The 25,527-nt window shown below is 35.7% G+C and overlaps 1 protein-coding gene and 1 long non-coding RNA gene across 9 annotated transcripts in view; one reads left to right on the top strand and one right to left on the bottom strand.

Annotated features, from left to right (window-relative positions):
• Nucleotides 1-4,522, bottom strand: part of LOC146404752 (uncharacterized) — a 167,428-nt gene extending 162,906 nt beyond the window's left edge. For both annotated transcript variants that reach the window (XR_014839686.1, XR_014839687.1), the window contains exon 1: nucleotides 4,295-4,522. This is a non-coding gene — a long non-coding RNA (uncharacterized LOC146404752). The remainder of the gene's footprint in view (nucleotides 1-4,294) is intronic.
• ETAA1 (ETAA1 activator of ATR kinase) lies at nucleotides 3,700-19,394 on the top strand. Of its 7 annotated transcripts, none has more exons than XM_085016121.1 (7): nucleotides 3,700-4,037; nucleotides 5,184-5,307; nucleotides 5,585-5,661; nucleotides 8,793-8,905; nucleotides 9,167-11,205; nucleotides 14,829-14,933; nucleotides 16,035-19,394. In XM_085016121.1, exons 4-6 carry the CDS (start codon nucleotides 8,817-8,819, stop codon nucleotides 14,897-14,899), a joined length of 2,199 nt encoding a protein of 732 aa, XP_084872247.1. In that variant the 5' UTR covers nucleotides 3,700-4,037; nucleotides 5,184-5,307; nucleotides 5,585-5,661; nucleotides 8,793-8,816; the 3' UTR covers nucleotides 14,900-14,933; nucleotides 16,035-19,394. The 7 variants fall into 7 exon arrangements, with proteins under 7 accessions (XP_084872247.1, XP_084872245.1, XP_020943091.1 ...); XM_085016119.1 differs by having other exon boundaries at nucleotides 5,184-5,312; XM_021087432.2 differs by having other exon boundaries at nucleotides 3,700-4,115; nucleotides 5,184-5,312.
• Nucleotides 19,395-25,527: the final 6,133 nt, after the last annotated feature.

Below are 25,527 nucleotides of genomic sequence, written 5' to 3'. Positions count from 1 at the left end.
TTTTACAAGGACCATTTGGGCACTACAGAACTTGGATGGTTATGGAAAATTATTCATAGCTTTTTTTAATTTGCAGTATTGATATGCTATAAAGGATTGCCACATGGTTATTACCCCAATAGGCATTATTAAATTCCTCAAACTACTTTAATGATTTTCTAAGTGTGAGTTAGGTATTTTTAGGATAAATTCAGTCTTAGATAACTACACTGCTATTTATTTAAGAAAATGTTGTAGTGGATATTTGACTTTTTTTTCCTGCTTCTGGAATTCTTGCTGCGTTGAGAGGTAGAAGAGATCCCAGAGGAAAATCACAGTAATCCTATTAATTTAGACAATTGGAGGTTCAAGAAGTTAATCTGAATTTTAAGAGATGTAACCTCCCAAGCCGTCATATCTGTTACAAATATATAAAACTAAATAATAGTTTTAAAATATGTAGAATGAAAACAACCATAGTGAAGCAGGAAGGAAGAGGGCAGGGCTTAACAGTTAAAGAAATGACACAGGATACAACAAAAACTGGTTAGAACCAATTAGGCCCAAGATGGAGGAAGATTTGACTTCCAGTAGACCTTGAACCTCATTGTATGCCATTGTAATACATTAGCATGCTAAACGACACGCCCACTAGCGCCATAACAAGGGCCATGACAGTTCTGAGGCTGACCATAAAAGGCCAAAAAAGTGGGCGGTGGTCCAATTACTGGAATCCCTGCCCCCTCCCCAAAACAGCTAGAATATTCCTCCTATTCATTAGCATATGAAACTACCCAGTCTGTAAATACAAACCACCATCATGCCCTAGGGGAGCTCTCACTTTCTGATGTGGTCTGCATTCAGCCTATGGAATGTGGTGTATCTCTCTAAACAAACTTGCTTTTTTGCTTTACTTCGACTCTTGAAATCTTTCCTTCTCAAAGCCAAGGTCCCTCACTTGGTGGCCTGTCCCAGGAATTCATCCAAGACCTGGGACGTGACCATTGGCTTGCTCCCCTCTGTGCTGCTACAATGGCAATGGTAATATTACAGAGTCAAGGACTGATGAAAAAGAAAAGAATTACTTGATCACAATGTTTTACACAATTGCCAGAACCTCAGATTTAGTTCTAGGACTCCTGTCAGCCAAATGGAAGAATAAAGACAGTATATTACAGACAAAGACTATAAATCAGTTCTTTGGTGGAGAATGGATTTCTGCCTTACACTAAAACTTGCCTGACATCAAAAACTGTTTGCCAAATTGTTATACCAAGTTAAACAGCAGCAATATGTGACCTCCCTCCCTCTGGGCTTCTAATCATTGCCTCTTCTCCCCTCCCCAATGTAACCATTATCCTGACTTTTACGGTAATCACTTCCTTGATTGTTCCTTATAATTTTATCACTTAAGCTTACATCCCCATACAATATAGTTTAATTTTGCCTGTTGGAATTTATGTAAATGGAGTTGTATAGCATTCTTGGGGAGGAGGGGGTGGGAAGTCTGGCCTCTCTTGCTCAAGTTTATAAGATTTTTTTTCCTCGTTGTTGCAAGGATCTGTAGTTTTTCACTTTCATTGCTACATACCATTTTTGCGAGCCAATACAGCTCAATATATTTACCCACTCTAGTGTTGAAGGGTATTTGGTATGCTTCCAGTTTAGGGTAATTTTGAATTTAACTGCTAAAAGCATTTTTACAAAATGTGTCGATGCATAAGCCCACATATTTCAATTGGTTATAATCTTAGCAGTGGCATTGCTAGATCAAAAACTGTCTTCCAAGTCGATAATGCCAAATTATATACCAGCAATATGTGGCAGTTCCCATCAGTTGGGGCCCCTAGCTCTGGTTCTCTCAGAGGCTGCAATCAGGTATTGGCTGTGGCTACGGTCTCATCTGTTTCTCTTCCTTGATATCCCTATTCTCAGTCTTTTTAATTTTAGCCATTTTGATAAGTGTAGAGGAATATCATGTTGTGGTTTTCATTTTCATTGTCCTCCTTACAAACCAGGTTGACCACCTTTATATAAGTTTGTTAATCATTTTTACTTCCTTTTGGAGAGCTAAAGTAACTGACCCGTTTGTTAAAAGTGATCAATCATTTTCTTAGCAAATTACATCAGTTCTTCATATATTTATATATAGGCCCTTAATTTTGCATATTGCAAATATCTTCTCCCAATCTGTGCCTTGCCTTTCATTCTCTTTAATGTTGTCTTTGGATAGACAGAATTTCTCAAGTTATCAATTAATGTAGCCAAGTTCGTAATTATTTTCTTTATAGTTGGTGACTTTTTTGTTCCATTTAAAACTCATTCTCTGTAATAAAACAATTGATATCACCTTATAAAATGTTATTTTATCTTTTACAATTCAATATACAATCAATTTGCACTCAATTTAAGGATATGTTTTCAGGCAGAGATTAAACTTCTTTTTCCACGTGTATATCAAATTGACTAAGCACAATTTATTATCAAAAAGTCCTTTGCCCACTGCTCATGGAGCTCCCGTTGTGGCACAGTGGTTAACGAATCTGACTAGGAACCATGAGGTTGAAGGTTTGATCACTGGCCTTTCTCAGTGGGTTGGGAATCCTGCGTTGCCGTGAGCTGTGGTGTAGGTTGCAGACGCAGCGCGGATTCCGCGTTGCTGTGGCTCTGGCGTAGGCCGGCAGCTCTGATTGGACCCCCAGCCTGAGAACCTCCATATGCCACAGGAGCGACCCTAGAAAAGGCAAAAAGACAAAAAAAAAAAAAAAAGTCCTTTGCCCACTGTTCAGAAAGGTCATCTTTGTCCTAAATCAACTGTACATTTATGTCGTTGTCTGTTTCTAAGCTATTTATTCTGCTTCTTTTACCTATCCTTTCACCATTACCACACTGTCTTAACCATCTGGTAGAAACCCATCTTCAGTGCTCTTCAGGAGATCTTTAAGAGTTTCTTGGTCATTTTCAGCCCTTCCCATTTCCATGTCCATTTTAAAATAACACACACACACATCTCTACTATGACTTTGGATTTGCTTTGAATCTATAGATCATTTTGTGAAGAACTGACATCCTAACAATATTGAAACCTGCAACCTATGAACACAGTATAATTCTCCATTTATTTAGGTTTTCAATTCCTTTGAAAATATTTCATAATTCTCTCTGCATGGATATTGCAATCTAGTTAAATTTATTCATAGTTAATTGATCTCTTGTATGCTATTACAAATCATTTCTTCAAAACGTCAGTGTTATATTTGCTACTAATCTATTGAAATACAATTGATCTTTGAATATGACTTTGTATCAGCAACTCTGTTTATTAATTTAATAACTTCCATTTTTGATTTTTCTATGCACATATCATCTGCCAGTTTTATGCCTTCCTTCCTAAACTATACCTTTCATTTCCTCTTCTTGAAAAAACTACAACTCACAATAACATAAATCCGAGTAATGTGTAATTCCAACTGTAAATTCAATAAAAAGATACCAGTGGATTCAAACTTCTTTCCACCTCACATGCTCCCCCTCTCAGCCCCACAGAGCCAAAGCACTACCTCTTAACAACTACTTCCTACCCAGACCGGTCGGGGCAGAGCAGAGCCGGCTCGGAGGTGGGCTGCGGAAGCGCGCCTTCTGCATCGCGCCTTCGGCACCCTGGACGCCCCGCCCCTCGCCGGACGCAGCCAATCAGCGCCCGCCCCTTGCGAGCGTCTCAACAGCCAAAATGGCGGCGGCCATTGGCGCAGAGTCCCGCTTGTAGTTCCATTGCCTTACTCCTCCCATTGTAAAATGTGAAAGGAGACGCGGCTAGCAGAGGGGGTCCTAGGCAATGAGTCGGCGAAGAAAACATGGGGACAGTCCTGGCCTGAAGAACACGCCGCGCAAAGCGACGGCAACTGAGGAATGCAGCTCGGTGGTCGAGCCGGGGAAGAGGCGGCTGAGGTCGGCCCACGGCTCGGGGCCCCGCGGGGCTAGAGAGAGGCCTACCCGGCCTCTGCCGCAGCAAGAGCAACCTCCAGCAGCCGCTTCGTGCAGTAAAAGTAACCCCGAGGGTGAGACGTGGGCAGCGCGGCCTCTCAGTGCCTCTGCGACTCAGCTTCACAACCCCGTTCCTAACAGGGAAACGCCGGGTAGGGGTGGGGGTGGAGTCTGACCTCGTGTTTTCTTTCTCTGGGTTTCTCCCGCGTGAGTCCCAAATTAACCCAACACCACTCCCCCACGGCTTTGGTCCCCCAGTTTGAGCACTGCCTGGTTAGGTTGTACAGCCCACGTGTTGCCCCTGCCACAGGAATAGATCGTGGGGGTTTACCTGTTGGAGGGAGGAAGGCTAATTGCTAGGCTGCTCCTTCAGGCATCAGCAGTGGCTGAGAGAGGGGAAATAATACCTGTTGCCTTCAGCGTATTCCTAGAGAAATTATTTCCCTCTAAACATTTTGCCCTGACTTGATTTACAGAAGGGGCCTTAGGAAAGCTATAGCTGTCTGTATCCTCAAAGCCTTGGTGATGTATCACATCGTTAGGAATAAACCGGAAGTTCCTTTGTATAAGGTCCCTCAAAGTAGGAAACTAAGGGCCCCTGAATATTTCATTGTGAACCATTTTTGGTGTTACATTTTTTAAAGATTTCTAATCCTGGGAAGAACTGAAACTCATATAAAAGCTCTTTTCTAGAGCGTGGTCTTAAAGCACAGCCTCTGTTACCTTTTTGTTTTTAGTTTACTTTGACAAAGTAATTGCAGAGTAAACAAAAAAAAGTGATACTAGACAAAACTTCCCAAGAAATGGATCACCAAAGCTTTTTGACATAATCAGTGTAAGTTAGATAGAGTTGGTGAAAGGAGGCTACACATATACTTTCACTAAAGTGTCTGTTGGAATGCTTTTGATTTTTGAGTTGTATCTGTAAGTTGCAGGTAGTTCCCCTAGCCTCCAAGTTCCAGTGGTAATACAGGTTATCCAGTATTGTCCATGTATAGAGCTACTAGATTATCTTAAAATATTTGCTATTTACAGTTAAATTTGTGAATTACAGGGATTTTTATGTGAAACAAATAATATCAATTGTGGTTAGGGTAATATTTCTGGGAGAAAATTTTAAATTGGACAATAAGTTATTGAGTGTAAGCTATTATTTAACATTGGGTGTTATGCAGTAAAATAATGCTTTAAAATGCAACAGTTGTTCTGCTCTTCTGTAGAAATGTATGAAACACCTAAGAGAATGCTGCAAGTGGATTTATTGTCATCTACCTTCAGTTCTCCTAATGATCCAGATGGACTGAATGATATCTTTTGGGATCAGAATTCTCCAATGACAAAACAGTTAGGTAATTTGTTATTAACATTTTTTTTCTGGGTGAATATTTGATCAGTGGTTAGGATTTAACTACAGAATTTCAGTCAGGTAATAACATTGGGAACTTTTATATAGCAGATGTTTTATGAGAATCTTGAATGATCATGTTGTTACAATATGCATGTGATGTCAGAGTGAGTAGTGATTTAAGCCATGCTCATTAAAATTATTTTCTAAGAAATGACCTCTATTTTTAAAAATTAGATTTTTAAATAATTTATAGAAATGTCTTTGTTTCTTTAGGTAAAGGAAGAAAAAAACAGATTTACACCACAGATAGTGATGAGATTTCCCATATTGTTAATCGTATTGCTCCTCAGGTAAATAGCAGTGATTTTACAGTTTATTTTAAAATAATGAAAAATGTGCCACTAAGTTTTTTCAATAATTCATTTATGTGAAAAATGTTTGTCTTATTTGACTCTTGTTTCCAAAAACAGAGCAGCAAAGATTACTTTTTTCTACCACTGAAATGCATTTTTGAAAAAAGGAACAAAATGTAATGAAAAATGTGCCACTAAGTTTTTTCAGTAATTCATTTATGTGAAAAATGTTTGTCTTATTTGACTCTTGTTTCCAAAAACAGAGCAGCAAAGATTACTTTTTTCTACCACTGAAATGCATTTTTGAAAAAAGGAACAAAATGTAAAATTGGTAGTATGTATTTTCCTAAGTGTATATCTTACTTGGTTAGAGTGATGATTTTTAACTAGAGCTTTGTTTAGTTTGTTTCTAGTGTTGCTTAACAACATATGGTATCATTTTTCAATTTACTAAAATAATAGAATCAGACAACAAATTTAAACTTCTAAGTTTTTTTTTTTTTTTTTACAGTTGGTATTTTTTTAAACTGTCTATAATACACTGTTTCCCCATTGAAATTGCTTTTCTTAATACTTGTTGACTTACAGCATCATCAAGAGGCAAACATAAAAATGAAAAAAACACTGGATTTGGAGTTGGTTCTCAGCATGCCTCCTATATTGGGTGACTCTAAGCAAGTCACTTAAATCTCTCAGTTTTAGTTCATTCAGCCATAAACTAAAATTATACTTGTCTTGTTCTCTTTCTTGAATTATGAGGATTGAGTTAGATAAAAATTATTTAAAAACTATAGAGCACTACAGATGTTAGGTTATGTTAAAGTTAATTGTGGTATTTAAATTATTTGCCATAATAGAACAATTTTCAAATATTTCTTCTTTATTTTAGCTCTTATAATGCTTGAGTGAAACTGAAATAACAAGTTTAGATCAGCCTCTTTTCTGAACCTCTTTCCTTTCTCTTTTTTCTTATTTAGCAACATTTAAAGCCAGAAAACATCCAGTTTTTGTGTAGGATCTTCTCCATAGGAAGTCTGGCATTTTCCTTGACATGCCTGTGGATAGTGGCTATATGTTGATCATAAACAATAGATGGCATGGGTCCAAACTGTGGTTACAGGGATCACCATCATCCAGGTGGAGGAGACAGGAAATAAAGTTTTTCTTAGTGGCAATAAAATACCTAAATTTACAGCTAGCACAGTCAAAACAACTCTGTTGCTACTAGCTCTACATTCCATGTTTGGCATGTCATTGAAATGCATTTTACATATAGTTCATTAGTTAAATGGCATTTATGCCATATACTCTTTACTTCATAAGTTAACAATAGATCTTCATTAACTGTGGGTTTCACCTGAAAGAAGCATAGTAAAATGTGTTTGGGCTGGTCAGCCTAAATAGTGGTAGAAAGATAGTGAGTAAATTATTGGACTCTTTACCTAAGTGAACTAGAAATAATAGCTCATATTAAGAAATGAATGGCAGCATTATGCAAGTGGTAACTTGTGTTTAAGAAAAAAAATAACAGTGAAATTAGTTGCTTTTAAATATTACCCTTTTCAACTGAGAACTTTTAAAGCATATAAATCTTTGATAGCATCCAGGTCTTTTTAAGAGCTTGTCGTGTTCTCAGAAAGATATTTTCATGTTGCTTATATTTAGGTGAGTTATTCTTCTCAAATAATTATTCAAGTCAGCTTAATATTTCCAGAGAAGACTTTTTAAAAATTTGCACTTTTTCATTTTACTTTCTTCAGGGATACTTGTTATACAATGTGGTTTGTTTGAAGATGGTGTATATTTTCCCATCATTTTTTAGTACAATTCTGCACAGTATTCTCTAGGATTAAATGAAGTTATATGTTTAGATACCTTATTTATGGTCATACTTTTATATAAAAATGGAATGAGTTTGGAGTTCTTTCGTGGAGCAACAGTTTAAGGATCCGGTGTTGTCACTGCAGTGGCTTGGGTTGCTAAAATCCGAGATTTTTGTTGAAACAAAAGGGAAAATATATATTGAGTCTAAAATCAAAATTATTGTTTTTCTTAGAGTATTTTGCAAAGCTGAAATCTACTAAGCTCAACTGGACATCTGAGAAAAATGCTCGTTGATTGGTTGAGGATTTTAAAGCACCAAGTTGCTGATACCTTCTTACCTAATTTTCTAGTGAATAAACATGAGTTGACATCATCTTTATGCTAAACATTTTCCTAGATGCTGAACTATCATAGGAAGCCCTTACCTTCAAATAACCTATAATCCAGTAATAAGATTATTTTAATTTATGTGATAGTTGTTTATGTTTATTTTAGGTAATATAAAAATAGAATAGAAAATGTGTAACCTGTTTAACTTGTTGATTTGGTTTGTGACTAATACATAAATTCACTCTCTAAGTTTATGCTTGATTGAGTAGGAAAGGTATTGCAAGAAATCCAGGACTAAAATGGCTTTTTCCTAGCCTTAATCTTGGTTAGACTTCCCTACCTGCTTTCTCTGCTTATTTTTATTCTTATCCCTGTCTCATTCATAAAATAACAGTTCTAACCTTGCATTTAGCTCTAACTCAGTCCTGACTTACTCTAAGTTTACTTTCTTTCTAAGTATTGTTAATTCTTTCTTTCTTTCTAAACATGGATTGTCTGACTTTAAACATTATAGTGGAGATAGGGAAAATTTGGAGACTCAGATGATACAGGAAGAATTCTGTTTATCTTTTTATTCCTAATTCTAATGATTCCTGCTACACAGTTTATTTGAGATACTAATGTTTGTTTTCATGAATATCATGACAACTGAAAAAATTCCATCAGTTTTCTTTTTATAAAAACATGTGCTTTTACTATTGAATATGCATTTGTTAGTTAAATTCTTTAAAACTTAATTTTTTTTGAAAATTAAGCATTCCCAATTCTGAATGTTTTCATACCTGAAACATAAATAGATTACTTCTTGCAACTTATTATTGCCATCCTCCAGCTTCTCATTGTTTTGTAGTTTGTTTAGTAGCTATCACCAGAATTTATTGCTTTAAAAAAATTGTTCAGCATAATTAGAGTGTTTTTGTTTGTTTGTTTGTTTTTGGTACCTTGATGCCTTTTTTTTCCCCCTTCTGCCAAAGGATGAGAAACCAACAACAGATTCCATGCTGGGCATGTGGATTGGTGCAACTGCTATTCCTTGCACTCCCAGTGTTGCAAAAGGAAAATCAAGAGCAAAAATCAGCTGCACAAAGTAAGTTCCAACTTTTCAGTTTTTCTGACATTTAGTGAAGTAAACATTTTTAACAGTGTTCTATTTTGATTTTGTGAATGTGTCAAAATGGTCATAAATTATTTTCCTTAATTTTGACATGTAAAGTTTTGGACTTAAACATTATTATAATGTAATTTAAAATTTTCAAGTTTAAACCTTAAAATATGTTAAATAACAACTGAATATTTATGACTCTTAGAACTTTACTTAGTTATAATTTTTAAAATATTTGTTTACTAGGTTGAAAACACAAAATCAGGAGGAAGAACTTATGAAACTGGCTAAACAGTTTGATAAAAATATGGAAGAGCTAGATGTGATTCAAGAGCAAAACAGAAATCATGATCTTATCCAGATGATTTCAGATGCAGAGACTTTAAATAATTACAGAGATAATGTACAGACACAGTTACTACATGATATAGTTCCTAAAGTAGACGCTACAGTAAAGAAACCAGTGAAAGAAAACACCAAGATGCCTTTGGTAAATGATCAAAATAGCAGTCAGAGGCCATTTGACCAAAATGCTGAAGCAGCCTTTATTGCCATTTTTGATGGTTCTACTCAGAAATGTAGTGGACAGTTAAGCCAGGATCTATCAGATGCTTTCTTGGACACCAGTAATATTAACTTTAGAATGAAAAATGCTTCGAAAGACAAAATCATTACTAATGAAGCGCTGGTCACTGAAAAACTGCCAGATAAAACTCCAGGATCACTTTCTCATCAAGTAGATATTCCTACAATGACAAAATCATATGTGACTTCCTGTATTAAGGAACCAGGAGCTTTTAATAGGCCCATTGATGCACTTACTACCAGTGATTTTGAGGATGATTGGGAAAACTTACTAAGTCATGAGCCTTTTATGCAGAATGTTGAAATGTCTGAACTTTTCCCCGCTCCTAAAATAGCCCAGATTGCTGATCAAAAGGAATTGTGTACCTTTAACAGTATAAATGATAAAAGTAAATCAGGAATGAATATAAGTCTAGACGCCAGGTTAAGAGATTCAAAAATGTTACAGAATCTTCCTTCAAAGACACATAACAGAGAATTAACAGATGCTACAAAATACAAATTGTCACCAGACCCAAATGGTAAACCAAACAAGTTATCATCCACTGGAAATAAAATGAAATTTGAGAAACTTTGTGATACAGTTATTCAAAACAGAATTCAAGACTGTGCAACTAGATCTAATCTGACAAAAGTAAAGGAAGATGCTCATATTAAATTTTCTCCTAATGTAAATACTTCTGGAAAAAAGTCTACTTTGAACACAGGAGGTCCTAATGAACAAAAAAATAAGTCCATTTTTAATCAGAGTTTTAAAACACCTACTAATGTAGAGCCTTTAGGCTCTGCAACTTTGGGCAATAAAGCCAGTGTCGGTAACCCAAATCAGACTAATGCATCAAAGCTTACTTCTTTCTTTGATGACTGGAATGATCCATCATTTGCCAGTGAAATTATTAAAGCGGGTCATCAGTTAGAGAATACCTGGGAAGATGATGTGGATGATGATTTATTATACCAAGCCTGTGATGATATTGAAAGACTGACTCAGCAACAAGACATTAGAGTGAACAGCAGGACATCAGAAAGTGTACTTGGGATCAATAATAGTTCTAAACATGGAGCCAAAAACGTGGTTACTACACCTAAAAAAGGAAGTCAGTTGCTGCAATCAAAACATTTGAATCTGAACAGCATTTCAGCACATACATTTTCATTGACAAATAGCTCACAAGTAAATAAATCCGTGAAGATGGAGAAAGGGGAAATTTGTGGAAATTCTCCGGGTTTTTTAGGTGCTACAACAAAATTGACTCTGTACTCTAAGAACTCAAATTGTCCAATGAATAATCTACATGTCTCTTGGAATAATAACACTGATGTTCCCATACAAGTGAATAGTTCCAGATCAGTTCTTACCGGAAGTTCAAGTTTGAATGTGAGTTCAGATCATACGAGTACAGAAGTTGGTACCTATAAGAAGTTGATAAGTACTCCACATCTGCCCCATAGGACCGTAGCAGATGAAGCTCAGAGTGACGTTAACAGAACAGTTAGATTTTCTAAGTACACATTCACAAAGATGAAAAATTCTCAAATTCTTTCCCAGTTTAATAACAATTATATAACAGGAAATATTCCTGATACCAAAATTACACAGGGTTTGGAGAAAAATAAAACTGTCAACCCCTTATGTGAGAAGGCTGTTCAACAGCAATCTATGGTGAAATTTTCTGAATCTTCGAAACAGCCTTCCAAAGGTATGTATAAAATTGTTTTCTTTGAAAAGTAGCCAGACTAGTTATTGGTTGTGTTGAATTTGTGAAACATAAATTAGAAACTATTCTATGATGTTTATGTAGAAGTCTTAAAGTGATTTTTATAAATCATGATACTGGAATAATACGCAAATGCTGGGTGATTCATGTTTTCAAAAGACTGTGTTGAATGCTTTGCCAACATTTAATACAGGGACTAGCATAAAGTAGGTGATCAATAAATATGTTTTGACTATTTTCTGAATTACTTCCTAGAAAATTTTACTCAGATGTATGTATGAGATTCCGTATGTTCACTAAATATCTCATTGTTCTAAATTTTGAATAATTTTATTCCTATTTTTAGCAGAATATTGAGGTGAACAGTATTTGAAGGTTTAGAGCATTCTAATCCTTTGCTAGCGTACTATCTGATATAAAACTTTTAGTTATGATGTTTAGAATTATTCACTTACTCAGTACATCCTGTCATCTTTCATTCTTTCTACTTCCACTTTTCCCTAATTCTCCTTTCTGTCAACAAGTTCCATTGTTCTACCTTAAAAAAATATATTTCAAAACTGTCCTTTTTTGGAGTTCTTGTGGCTCAGCAGGTTAAGAACCCAACTAGTATCAGTGAGGATGTGGGTTTGATCCCTGGCCTCACTCAGTGGGTTAAGGATCTGGCATTGCCACAAGCTGTGGCATAAGTCGCCGACGTGTCATGGATCCATTGTTGCTGTGGCTGTTTTGGCAGCTGCAGCTCTGATTGGACCCCTAGCCCAGGAACTTCCATATGCGACAGGTGTGGCCCTAAAAAGCCAAAAAAAGAAAAGAAAAACCTGTCTGTTTTTCTCACTCTGTAGTGCTACCACCCTTATCCAAGCCAACATTTCCTGACTAGACTGCTGCAGTTCTTCTGCCTGTCCCCTCCCAATTCTAGTCTCCAAACAGCAGATTAGTCTTTTATTTTTTATTTTTATTTTTTTGGTCTTTTGTCTTTTTTAGGGCCGTATCCACGGCATATGGAGGTTCCCAGGCTAGGGGTCCAGTCGGAGTTACAGCTGCTGGCCTATGCCACAGCCACAGCAATGTGGGATCCAAGCCACATCTGCAACCTACACCACAGCTCACGGCAACACTGGATCCTTAACCCACTGAATGAGGCCAGGGGTCGAACCTGCAACCTCATCATTCCTAGTCAGGTTCGTCAACCACTGAGCCACAATGGGAACTCCCAGATTAGTCTTTTAAAACAAGATTTAAAAAGTAGAAACAAACAAATAGGCATATATGACATTCCTCTGCTTAATGGCAACTTTCAGTCACTGCCCATCATATTTCAAATAAAATCCAAACTTTACACTTCGATCTACAAGGCTTTGGATTCTCTCTCCTTAACCTGCCTTTTTTCTCTTACCTATTTGGCTTCAACTACACCAGGTGTATTTCAGTTTCTTAAACAGAATAGGTTCTTTGCTAGTTTAAGAGCTTTGACCGCTATTCCCAGCTAATATTACTTTCCAGCATTTGTCCCCCCATTCTCCCCTTTGGTGTGTGTTGTTTTATCCTTAGGTCTCAGTTAAGTTTTAACCATCTCACAGAGGCCTCCCTTGAACAATCTATAAGTGCTTAAGAAAAGCTCTTTCAGTCGTCTCTCTTATTCCCTTCATTTTTTAAACTCAGAGTTTGCAATGAAATATTGAGTACTGTCTTATCAGTGAATACCTAGGCCTACCACAGCATCTTCCATTTAGAAGATGTTTAATAAATATTTGAATGAACATCCTGCAGTATAATGTGAAAAGTCTGTCATCCGCGGATACTGAGAGATTTTTTACAAAGGAATATTTCTGGCTTAATTACTTGTGCTTCTTAATGCCCAGTGCTCTTCCCCAGAAACATAGTACCCCCATGTGCATACACCAGATCTGCCTGGCTATTTTCCATTTATCCTTTAAATTACAGTGCATTTCTAACCACCCAGAATGATTCAGATTCACTTTCTCTGGGTTTTATTCATATACACATATAGATGTAGTTATATACTGTACACTATTTGGCAACTTGGTTTTGCCTTCACTTAATATATTGTAACTATTATTTCCTGTTAATACATATAGCTTTGCTTCAGTCCTTTGAATGACTTCATAGTATGTGATTATATGCATGCACCATAATTTATGTAATTGTTTTTCTTGATGGAAGTTGAGTTCGATTGCAGTTGTTCCATCACAGACAGTGCAACCCCCCAGTGAATAACTTGTATGTAAATTTATGCACGCCCATGTGACCATTTCTGTTAATTACTGAAAAACTGATGTAATATTCAGAATGTTTTAAATTTTGATGGGTCTCTCCAACACTTTCCTTAAAATTATATCAATTTATATTCTTATCAACACTGACATATAGCCCAAACTAGATATTTTGAAACTTTATAAATTGTCAATATAATAATTTTAAATATTTAAGTTTATATTTAAATAAGTGACATGAATTTACTTACTTATAGTTATAATTCCATTAAAGACTAAATCTGTCTGGAATATCTGAGTTTTTCCAAAATTCTTGTCTACTCTCCTCTATCTTCATTTTTTAACAGATGGATAATCTGCCTTTCAGTTTACTTTACAGTTGTTCCTTTGAGCTTATTGATAGTACCTCATATTCTATAATATTAACCTTGTTGATATTTCCTCTTGTTTCCATCTCCTTTTACTTTGGTGTAGCAAGCTGCTCTCTAGGGAATGTCTTTGAAACAAAACCCATCTAACTACCTCATTGCCTTAAGGCCAGGTTTGGTAAACTGGCCTGTCCAACTCTAGCCTGTATAGTATAGTCTGTACAGCCAGCATGCCAAGATGATTTTCACATTTTAGATGGTTGAAAGAAAAATCAAAAGAATAATAGCTAATGTTTTGAAAACTATATGGAATTCATATTTCATTGTCCATAAACAAAGTTTTATTTGAAACAGCCACGTAATTTGTTTATGCATTGTCCATGGCTGTTTTTATGCTGCAGTGACAGAACTGAACAGCTGCAGCAAGAGATCACATGACCTTAAAGGTTAGCATACTTACTTTCTGGCCCTTTATAGAAAACAAAGTTTCTTGACCCCTGCTCCAGGATAAAGATGAAAAAGCCACTCTTGCTTTGTACCTTGCAGTAGTTTGAGACCTTGCTATGTATTTTTATTACAGCTTGAGTTAAAGGAAAGGCTGATGGGAGAAACGAATGATTCCCTAAATCAGATTTCGTGGTGTGACTTTATATCATTTGAAATTATTTTCCAGAATATTGCGAAGCCAGTCATAAGGCCAGTTTTAGTGAAGCTATGTTCTTTTCTGCTGTCAATTAATTAATTAATCTTTTCCTTCCAAACTTGATGGTCAACTGAATGTAAATTGTGTGTATATTGTGACTTTCTTATGTTTCTCAACTTTGAGACTAAAAGGTAAATTAGTCAAACTAATTTTATAGTATCTTTCTGTAAGGAAAAATAGCTATAATCTGTGTGATAATTGGTTTTCAAAATAAAAAGCATCAGAATCATCTGAGGAGTTTATCCAAGATATTTATCTCTTACCCTGAACACCCTCTTCTATTTCTGATTATGCCAGGAAGGAAGGGGAAACAGATGGTGTATTTGGGGCAAATATCTGCCTTAGTTAACAAGACAAATGTCTTATAACAGCTAAATTCTGAACACTTGTCTAGATGTCACTGTAAGTAATATTTCTCTGTTGGCAGTAATGTAGATTCTTATTTACCTCTGTGAAAGGTGGATGTTACAACATAAACAAGTTTACCAATAGAAGGGCACTTAAATATGAAGTAGGATAATGGTCTTAATTTTAAAACATTATTTAAATGAGGAAATAGGTTTGCTTATTTTCAAGTTTGATTCTTAATAGCATTATATAGATAATCTAATATTTTAGCCCAAAATAATTTAACTGTGGAATTAAATTTGTTTTATTAGAACACAGAATTTTCATAGAGGCAAAATTGGATATGTTATTAAAATTGAACTTTCTTATTTACATTTATCTAATTTAAAACATTTTTATAGTATGTTTATCTAAAATATACCCTAAAGTATATTGCATAAGACTATATCAGAATGTTTCACATTTTTATGTATTTAAAGACATTCACCTTGAAGATTTTATTCAGATATCCTGCTTTTTGAAATAATTTTCTAGTGTTTATGTAAAATGTGTCCTCCAAATAAAAATATAGTATCTGACAGTGAGCTACATGTTCACTGACAAGTTTCAATCTATCACTCCAAAAAAATTTTTTTCTGAATGGCTGAAGTGAAAATTCTGGAACTCTATAGAGGAAAAAAAGTAGGTGTGAATATTAACATAGCTTATCTTATAATAAAAATACACTACCAAGGTATTAGTATCGAATTTAATTCATTATATTTTAACTACTTTTCTGTTTCAATCTATATAACTTTTCAAAACAATTTGTTTTTAAAATTTATTCATTTATTGGTTATATAAATTGGGTGTCATAGCTCCCTGGAATTATTTGCTGGGTAGTTAAAATGTATGGTTTTTAATCAAACGAATTTAATCACACTATGAAAAGAATGTATCAGATAGGTACAGATTGATCAGCCTTGATTTCATTTTGGCCTAGAGCCTTGTACTGCACCCCCTCTATATTTGGAGACCTGTATTTAGTAGGTTAGTGTGATTTATTTACCAAACCAATGTGGCAAATCTGGGTAATAAAATAGTAAAACTTAAAACTCATTCAGAATGACTATATAGTCTGTAAAGTTTATTACCTATATTTTGTTTCACTTTTAGAGGAAGAAGAGAAAAATAGAAAGTATTCTCCTGAAGAAATTCAGAGAAAAAGACAAGAAGCATTGGTTCGAAGAATGGCCAAAGCACAGGCATCATCTGTAAAGGCAGCTCCCACCTAACTTGGTTTCTTTAATGAAATATTTGTTGGGAAATAACAAAGACAGTTGATAACTATCTATGATAGGAAATTTTTTTTCTTGATTTCTCTGTGAGAAATTTAATGCTGAGTTATAAAGCATGGACTTCTACTTTATTTAATAAATCTCTGTTTGCAGTGGTCATTGAAGCCTTTCCATGGAGATGTATGTGAAAATATGGAAATAATTGCATGTAATTTGGAAATTCAGAAAAGTTAGCAATTATGTGGTAGAATTATACAGAGGAAAGTAGTTTTATTTTTAAATACTATGAATGCAGAGTATCATCAAAAATAGATAATTATTTCTAATACAAAGCTTCAACTTAATAATTTAATAGACTATTCTTTTTTAATTTTACTTTAAATAACTATGCCTTAAGGTTTTTATGCATTGCTGAATTTTAACTAATACTTACATATTCTTAGGAACATGGCTGGTAGGAAATAAAGGATTTCAACTTATTTGTAAGGAAAGTAATATTTGCAGTTGCTACTCTGTAGTAGATGTGAATTTTAAATTCTCTGAAATGTAGTTTTGAAACTTGCTGTCATTTTTAGGGAAAATGCTGATTTAAGAAGTTAAGTTTAGAAAAAATGTATGTGTATTGGGCATGTAAGTTGCGTGGCATCATCAACATTTAAAACTGTCAAATTTTAGATATCATCTGGTCCAACTTCTCTATTGTGTAGGTGAGAAATGAATACTGTTATTCTGCTAGTCACAAGGCAAGTTAAAGTTGTGCTGGGATTGGAATGATGTTTTTCATTCTAATGGATATCTAGGCAAACATACCATTTGCTTCAGAGTTACTAATTAGCACATAAAATAACTTGTTAGTGGGAGCACTAATTTCTGTATAGTATAAAACTAAAAAATAAGTAAAAGTACACTAAGAGACTGATAAACACGTTCATTGTTTCTTAGTTAAAGAACTAACATTCTAGGATATAGAAAACAGAATTTCTGTTTTCCTTGAACTATGTAATTTTCCGTTGATTAACTTACTGACTTTACTAATTTGTTCTTCTCTGTTACTCTGTTTTTCCTTTTTGCCTGTTTGGAATTTCCTAAGTGGCATAAGGACGATTAGGATGCTTTCTTCATCCCAAATGGTTTTAGGAGGCCGATGAAAGTTAGAGATGTGAAGACCTACTAGGGTGTTCACCTGTGTTCAGGTATCTTAGAGCTATGATAGCAAAATGATTAAATGTGTTTTAAGGTATTGCTGTATAGCTACATCATTTTGAAAAAAGTTATTTTCATGTGTGCAGTGGAGTGACACATTGCAAGTAACGTTTATTATTTGTCTAATCATATATAATAAAGAACCCATGTAAATATAGGTAAGTTTACTCTGTAAGAAAATGAAGAGCTAAGAATCTTTATCCTTTTCTAAAGTGGCTTCACTGTGTTCCCCTGTACTTTGGATAGCTCTACTTTTGCTTAAGCTCTTCCCTGCCTACACCTTGATTCCTGGGGAGTGCCTTGAGCCTCTTTTGCCCAATCATTGAGCCCAGTAAGTTTCCATTTCTTTGACACTCGTACCTGATCATCCTTACTGGAATTGGTTTCTTCTCTCTAATCATTGTGGTACTTATTTCTTGAATCTTTGGTGGGACAGTTCTACAATTCCTTATATGTCATTCAGTTGTATATGTATTCTAGTATTATTTCTAAAACTTCTCATGTTGCACTCTTCCATAATTTTGTCCTATTCTCAATACAGCCTATGCTGCCGTTTAAAGTTTTCTTAAAGTGACCCCTTTTCTCTTTAAAGGGAAATGTGTAGTATGTAGAGTACTTACGGATGGGGGTGAAAGGGTAGCCCAGCAAGTCTGAACCCCAACATGTTCTTCACACTCTCCTTTCCTATCCTGATCCTCCTCTTTAGTGCTTGTTGGAAACAGTAGGGGCTGAGTGGCCCATTAATGAGCACACAGAGAACTGTTTGGACTGTTTCTCTTGCTTGGTTTTTTCCAGTTTCTGGGGAAGGGACAGTTGGTAGGCCTGGTGGCTCTATTCCAGCTCAAGCTCTGCTGCTGTTTATGTGTCTAAGATTGGCTGCAGAAAAACTGACACTAGTAATGCCAGTATTGCAGGAGAGTCTGCAGAGGAGAGCCTATCTGTTGTTACTCTTTCTTGCTGCAGGCAGTCCTGATCCTAGGAAAACTTGGGTTGCTTATAACAGACAGTGGTATGCACACAGGTACCACACCTTGGGAAACCCTGCCTATATCATTGTCCTTTATTATCATGAACTTTTAAAGTTCCTGAGGACAGAGGCCCCTTATTCATCTCGGTCTACCCAGTACTGGTAGTGATTACTTATTAAATGTCAAATGAATTTAAATAGATTGTAGTGGCAGAGATTCTTCCTTCCTCACTTGAAGCATTTTGACTTTGATTTCCTGAACTCCAGGATTGGAAAATGTTTCTAAAAACGATTTCAGTTTAGCCTAACTGATTCACACAAGTGATAATTTATCTGGAGTATGACCATGTTTTTCAGTTCTTGCCAGGATGTAGTGCAAAATCACTTGTGGGACTCAAAAGCAAAACAACAAACTCATGTCCTTATGCCTTCCCTAGATTTGATAAATGGATACATCTAGACGTAAATTTCTGTGTGTACTTTTTTTTTCTCCTTCTTTATCTGTGTGTACTTATAAAGTCCATTGGCTAAAGCAACAGGATTGAAAGGAAATCATCCTTGTTAAATTTATATAACAGTTTCTGAATGTTTTGTTTATCATGCATGGTTTTAAAAAATTTAAATTTAATTAAGAACCATATAAATAACACTTTCACCACCATTTTACAAATAGGGAAACTGAAGTAAGCATATTAAATGACTTTATCAAGGTCATACAGTTAGAAAGATATTGGAGCTGGAGTTTGAACTCAAGCAGTGTAATTCCAAATATTATGATCTTAACCACTGTCACTTATGGGGGCTCTTCATAAAAACCAGTGGTAATTATCTATATGTACAGGAAAGAATTGTAGCATTTCAGGCATGTGTGCCCAAAAACTCCTTGGAATTCTATGGCTTCATTTTAGAGCTTGGAAGAACTTGTTTCCAATTCCAGTTGCTGTTACAGATGACTCCTATAGTTTATGTGTTTGTGAGTGGGTATTGATTATATGAATACACCTAGAGGTCATTTTTTTTTTTTATGCAACTATTAAACAGAACAATAGAGAAATTCATGAAAAGGTACAGAGCTATTTAAATGTCTTCATTTTAACTATTTTAGTAACTTCTGGAAGTTGTGGTTTTAAATCTTTTGGGAAAAACTTAATTGACTAGTCCAAGATGTAATGACACATCCCAAGCTTCTAGTAAAATTCTGATCCAGGAGTTCCCGTCGTGGCGCAGCGGAAATGAATCCGAGGAACCATGAGGTAGTGGATTCAATCCCTGGCCTCGCTCAGTGGGTTAAGGATCTGGCATTGCCGTGGGCTGTGGTGTAGGTCGCAGACGTGGCTCAGATCTGGCGTTGCTGTGGCTACGGCATAGGCTGGCGGCTACAGCTCTGATTAGACCCCTAGCCTGGGAACCTCCATATGGTGCAGGTGCAGCCCCAAAAAGACACACACACAAAATCTGATCCAAGTAGTAAAATTAAGGTTTCTGGTTAGATATACACTATGTAGAATAGTGGTATTCTGTGTTTAATTTATTATAATACGTTGTTATGGTTGAAGTATACAAAGTCCCAAATCAAACAGGTATGTAGTTGGGCACTGTAACAGTCTTTTTCATATGATCATAGATACTCTTTTTTGATATTATACAAAAACTTAAGAAGTGGTAGTTTCTTAAAAGTTAACGGTTTCTAGCCATGATGGAAAACAAGGACTGCATGTTCCTGCTCAAAAAACCAAATAAGATACATACTGCATGGAAAAGCGGATTTCAAGACACTGGGCCTCAGCAATGAGGAAAATTGAGAAACAAACAAATGGAGCCCTACAGTTTTCCAGCTTACTGACTTGAGGGAACTGTCAGCCAGGAGGCAAAGAGTAGAATGGAGGAAGAGCGCTACTGACTCCCTGAGTTGAGGAAATGGGAGTTAAGAGTCTAGGAAGACTGAGATAGCTAGAGTTCGTAGGTCAGAGGACCAGTGCGGAGAGAACACAGAACTCTGGAGACCTTCTGATGGGCCCCTGTGAGCATTAAACACTGATGAGCACCTGTATGTGAGGAAACAGGCTGGGGGAAGAGCCATCTGAAAGGATGAGAGGGCTCATGTGGGATAGTAACAGTGCCCATCCTCACCAGCCACAGGTCAGTGGGTAGAAATTGACTCAATAGTAGGGAATAATTAGCCCTGGACTTCACTGCTCAGGCTCCACCCAACAAATCATAAAGTAAGATTCAAAAGGATCAAACGATTCTCAAGTAACAACTGAGTCCCAGGACAAATCTCAAAAATATTTACAGAAAAAAGAATTCAACACCTGTGAGAGAAAAATTCACAATGGCTATCATCTGTTAATATCAGAAGGCATGCAAAGAAGCACGAAAATGCAATACATGAGAAGCAGAATAATCAGCTGATTTTAGAATTTAATTATGAGGATAATAAAAGTTAAGACTGTTAGGTATGTTCAGAAAGTTAGGAAACATAGAGGATATTAAAAAGACCACAGACTTTTAGAGATGAAAACTACAATTTCTGAGATGAAAAGTACACTAGATAGGATGAATGGCAAATTAACTCATTTTGGAGAAAATATTAGTAAACAACATATTAATAGGAATTACTGAAAATGAAATGGGGAAAAAGCAACAGTAAATTGTGGAACAACTTTTAAGTAGCCTGGTATATAGTTAATTAAAGCCTCTGAAGGAAAAAGGAGTAGAGAATATAAAAAATACTTGAATAAATAATGGCCTAAAAAATTCCAAACTTTATGAAAACTATTAACTCACAGATCGAAGAATTCAGTGCACCCCAAGCACAAGAAATAAGAAAATTATAAGAAGCCACATTATAACCAATGTAAAATCATAAAAGCAGCCAAAGGAAAAAAGCAAAGGAACAAAGATCAGTATAACATCAGAATTCTTACCAGAAACAATCTGAGAACAATGGAGAAACATCTTTAAAATAAAGTTTTAAAAGTCTATCCAGAATTATATAACCTGCAAAATGTCTTTCAAAAGCAAAGATGAGATTAAGTTGTTTTCAGACTTTGAAAGAATGCATCCCTGGCACTGTAAGAAATAATGAAGGAAGTCAACAAAGTTTACCTGATGAATATTTACGGAACATTCCACACCCAACAACAATAGAATACACATTCTCATGAACACATGTAAAATGTATCATGATAGGACACATGGACTATATAAGTCTCAGTTTAAAAGTACTCCAGGCATTCAAAATATTGTCTCTGATATTAACAAAATTGTTAGAAATAATTTCAAGAGAATTCTCAGAAAATTCTCAACCACTTGGAAACATGTTTCTAAATCACCTAATAATTTTTTTAAAAGGGGGGTTACAAAACATTTTGAAATGAATGAAAATGAAAACAATATGTGCTGCTAAGGAAGTACTTGCATGGTTGATCTGCAAGAAAGGAGGCAAGGGTATACAATGTGGAAAAGACAAACTTTAATAAATGGTATTAAGGAAAATGGATAGCTACCTGCAAAATAATCCAACTGGACTACTGTCTCACACCATAACACAAAAATAAACTCAAAATGGATTAAGAATTAAATGTGAGGCAGATGATGTAACTCCTAAAAGAAAGCATAGGTAGGACGCTCATTGACATCAGTCCTAGCAATGTTTTTTGGATGTGTCTCTGCCAACAAGGGAAATAAAAGCAAAAGTAAATAAACAGAACTTAAACTAAAAAGCCTTTGCATCGTCAAGGAAACTATCGCCAAAACAAAAAGGCAGCATACTGAAGGGGAGAAGATATTTGCAAATGATATATCCAATAAAAGGTTAATATGTATCAAAATGATAAGGAATTCATGCAACTCAATAACAAAAATAGATAACTTGATTTTAAAAATGGGTGAAGATCTGACTAGACATTCTGAAGATAAGACACATAGAAGGCCAAGGTACAATGTGAAAAGATGCTCAACATCACTAATCAGAAAAAATACAAATCAAATTAACAGATTATTACCTCACACCTGAGAGAGTGGCTGACATCAAAAAGGATCACAGATAGCAAATGTTGGCAGGGATGTAAAGAAAAGTGCACCCTCACACACTGGTGGTGGAAATGTAAACTGGTGCAGCCACTATGGAAAACAGTATGGATATCATTCAGAAAGTTAAAAGAACTACCACACAATTCAACAATTTCACTCCTGAGTATTTATCTAAAGAAAGTGTAAATAGTAATTCAAAAAGATAGGTGCACTCCAGTGTTAATTGCAGCATTATTTGCAATAGCCAAGATATGGGAGCAACCTAAATGCCCATCAGTAGATGATTGGGTAGGAGTTCCCATTGTGGTGCAATGGAAATGACTCTGACTAGTATCCATGAGGATGCAGGTTTGATCCCTAACCTGGCTCAGTGGGTTGAGGATCGAGTGTTGCCACGAGCTGTGGTGTACTCAGATCTGGCGTTGCTGTGGCTGTGGTGTAGGTGGGAACCCCTAGCCTGGGAACTTCCATATGCCATGGGGTGCAGCTCTAAAAAGACAAAAAAAAAAAAAAAAAAAGAATGAGTAAAGACGATGGTGGTGGTGGTTGTGGTGTGTGTGTGTGTGTGTGTGAGATACACAATGGAATATTACCAAGCCATAAAAAGGAAATCTTGCCATTTGTGACAACATGGATGGATCTATATAGGATATTATGTAAGTAAAATAAGTCAAAGAAAGGAAAGCATTGAACTTTAACTCATACGTGATTTCACATCCAATCCAAAAAAACAAAACAAAAACAGACACATAGATACAGAGAACAAATAGGTTGTTGCCAGAAGGGAGGGAGGGTGAAAACGTGGGAGAAATAGGTGAAGGCGATTAGGAGGTACAAACCTCCAGTTATATAATAAGTCACAGAGATATAATATATACCATAAGGGGTATGTTCAATCATATTGTAATAATTTTGTATGGGGACCAATGGTTACTAGACTTATTGTGATCATTTCATAATGTATGCAGATGCTAAATCATTATGTAGTACACTTGAAATAACAATATTGTACATCAACTGTATTTCAATTTTTTAAAAAAATCAAGACAGAAAGTAGAATGGTGGTTGTCAGGAATTAGAAATAGAGAAAGGGGAGTTATTGTTTAATGGGTTTAGAGCTGCTGTTTTACAAGATAATAAGAGTTCTGGAGATGGATGATTTGTTGTGATGAGAAAACAGCTATTTTGAGTTATTGCCTAGGCATTTAATAATATGACAACTCTGCTCAATCCAGAGACTGGATATTTAGATAAGGACCTGAGCTTAGAATTCTTACCACAAGTTCCCAATTTGCTTTTCCCTGGGCACCTTTTAAAATAACCACTTAGAGTTGATCCAGCAAAAAGTTAGTGACCTTCACCCCAAGGTCACTTACAGTCATACTACCCTGCTATCCCCTGCTTGCTCATGACTTGAGACAGAGGACTCCCCTTCCCCTGCTCCTTGCATATGCCTCCATTTCTGGGATCTGTTAGTAATAAATCTTATGACCTTACTTTGTGTGATTGTATTGAAACTACACCTTCAATCAAAGCTCCCTGGGGTTTTTACTTCCCCAGAGTGGGAGCTGGGATGCTGTGGGAGCAACCTACCAGCCCTGTAGGGGTGGCTTGTGTCTCCTCATTTAGCTGGTCATAATCTGCACATCCTTAAGTGGCTGCACAACATTACAAACGCATTTTATGCCACTGAATTTACCACTTCAGATTGTTCAAATGATAGTTTTTAAGTTATGTGTAATTTACCCCAATAGAATAGTAGAAATAAATTAATAAATTAAATTAGTTGCAGTGTAGAATTTGAAGCCAAATCAATTAATTTTCTATACTCTGGTACGTTAAAACCCATTGGTCTGTATTGTACTTTGAATAGATCTTTTACACATGTGTAACATATCATGCAGTAGTCATTTGGAAAACACTGGTTTGCTGAGTAGTGCGATCTTCAAAATGCTGGCATGTCATTATACAACCACCTTTTGGGACTATCGCCACTAATCTCAAGCAATGTTTTCCATGTGTTGAAAAGCTGTCAGGCTCATGGTGGTTGATACAAATTATCTAGGATTCTCAATTTTGCTTGAACGCTTGAATTTTATCACTGACAACAAAAGTAATGCCCATTATTTTCCTTAAGTAACAAGCTTAAGTGTGTTCTTTTGGAAACAGTGACTGCCAAATATCTAAGTCTGAATAACCATACTTTGTCAGTTTGTCCAACTGAATATGGTATTCCTTGTTAAAAACAACCCATCTAGCTTGTACCACTGGTTGAGGCAACACTATACAAAGATTTGCAACCACTGGGCTCCTTATATACTTCCCATCTGGTCCTACAGAATGTCAAAAAGATATTTATTCAAGAGTTGAAATTTGTTAAATTTAATGATTTCTTCATCACAGGCATTAAGCGAAATGTGTTGTTTTTAAGTGCAAGTATATGGCAATGACTACTAGTACATTTTGTTGCTACTCTATTGATATTTACTACAGTGCTCATAGTTTTATCCACTTTTGCTTTTGAACCACTAGTGTAAATACAAACACAGTGAAAGAGGAAATAATGTCTTAGTACTATTATGAAAAAATTTTGACCTCATGGATCTCTGCAAAAGTCTCTTAGGGACCCCATGGAATCTGAAGACCACACATTGAGAGCCATTGCTCCAGCGTGTTCTATGCCACAATTCGTAGCACCAGACCAAAATTACACTCAGCGATATGAGTAGGCATTAGTGGCTCTAGGATGTGGAGGGAGTAGATAAGATCTATTATACAGTACTTTATGGGTACATTAAAAAACATATGCATGTACTACATGTTTAAAAGAACATTAAAGGATGCATAAAAAACACATTAAAATGGTTACCTTGGAGTTAAGAAACATTGTTTTCAACAAATAGCCATTGCTAGGTCAATTTTTATGTTTTCTAACATATCAGGACAATTTCAGGTTTTTGCATTACTGTCTAAGGAGTATGGGAATAGTAGTAGTTCCTAAATATTGGTGAAAATCTGGCAATGGAAAGGAACAACAACAACAACAACAAAAAAAAAAAAAAAAATCAGGAAGAGGTAAAAAATGAGCTATGGGAATATGAGTCCCAGTGCAAATTCCTAACTACGTACTTATTTTCTTGCTCTTGTCTTGGGTAGTACCAGTAAT

This window comes from Sus scrofa, chromosome 3 (assembly GCF_054392235.1).
Source record: "Sus scrofa isolate SSC_HxYL_T2T_F1_AM1 chromosome 3, Sscrofa_HxYL_maternal_Yorkshire_Landrace_v2.0, whole genome shotgun sequence".
NCBI lineage: Eukaryota > Metazoa > Chordata > Mammalia > Artiodactyla > Suidae > Sus > Sus scrofa.
Note: the sequence above shows the minus strand (reverse complement) of the source record. Positions and strands in the feature narration are given on the sequence as shown.

Excerpts from the sequence above, each read along its gene's own strand:
- ETAA1 (XM_021087430.2), top strand. The coding sequence starts at position 3,815 with ATGAGTCGGCGAAGAAAACATGGGGACAGTCCTGGCCTGAAGAACACG. Across the intron at positions 5,313-5,584 it reads TCCAATGACAAAACAGTTAG|GTAAAGGAAGAAAAAAACAG; the intron begins GTAATTTGTTAT and ends TTGTTTCTTTAG. Across the intron at positions 5,662-8,792 it reads TTAATCGTATTGCTCCTCAG|GATGAGAAACCAACAACAGA; the intron begins GTAAATAGCAGT and ends CTTCTGCCAAAG.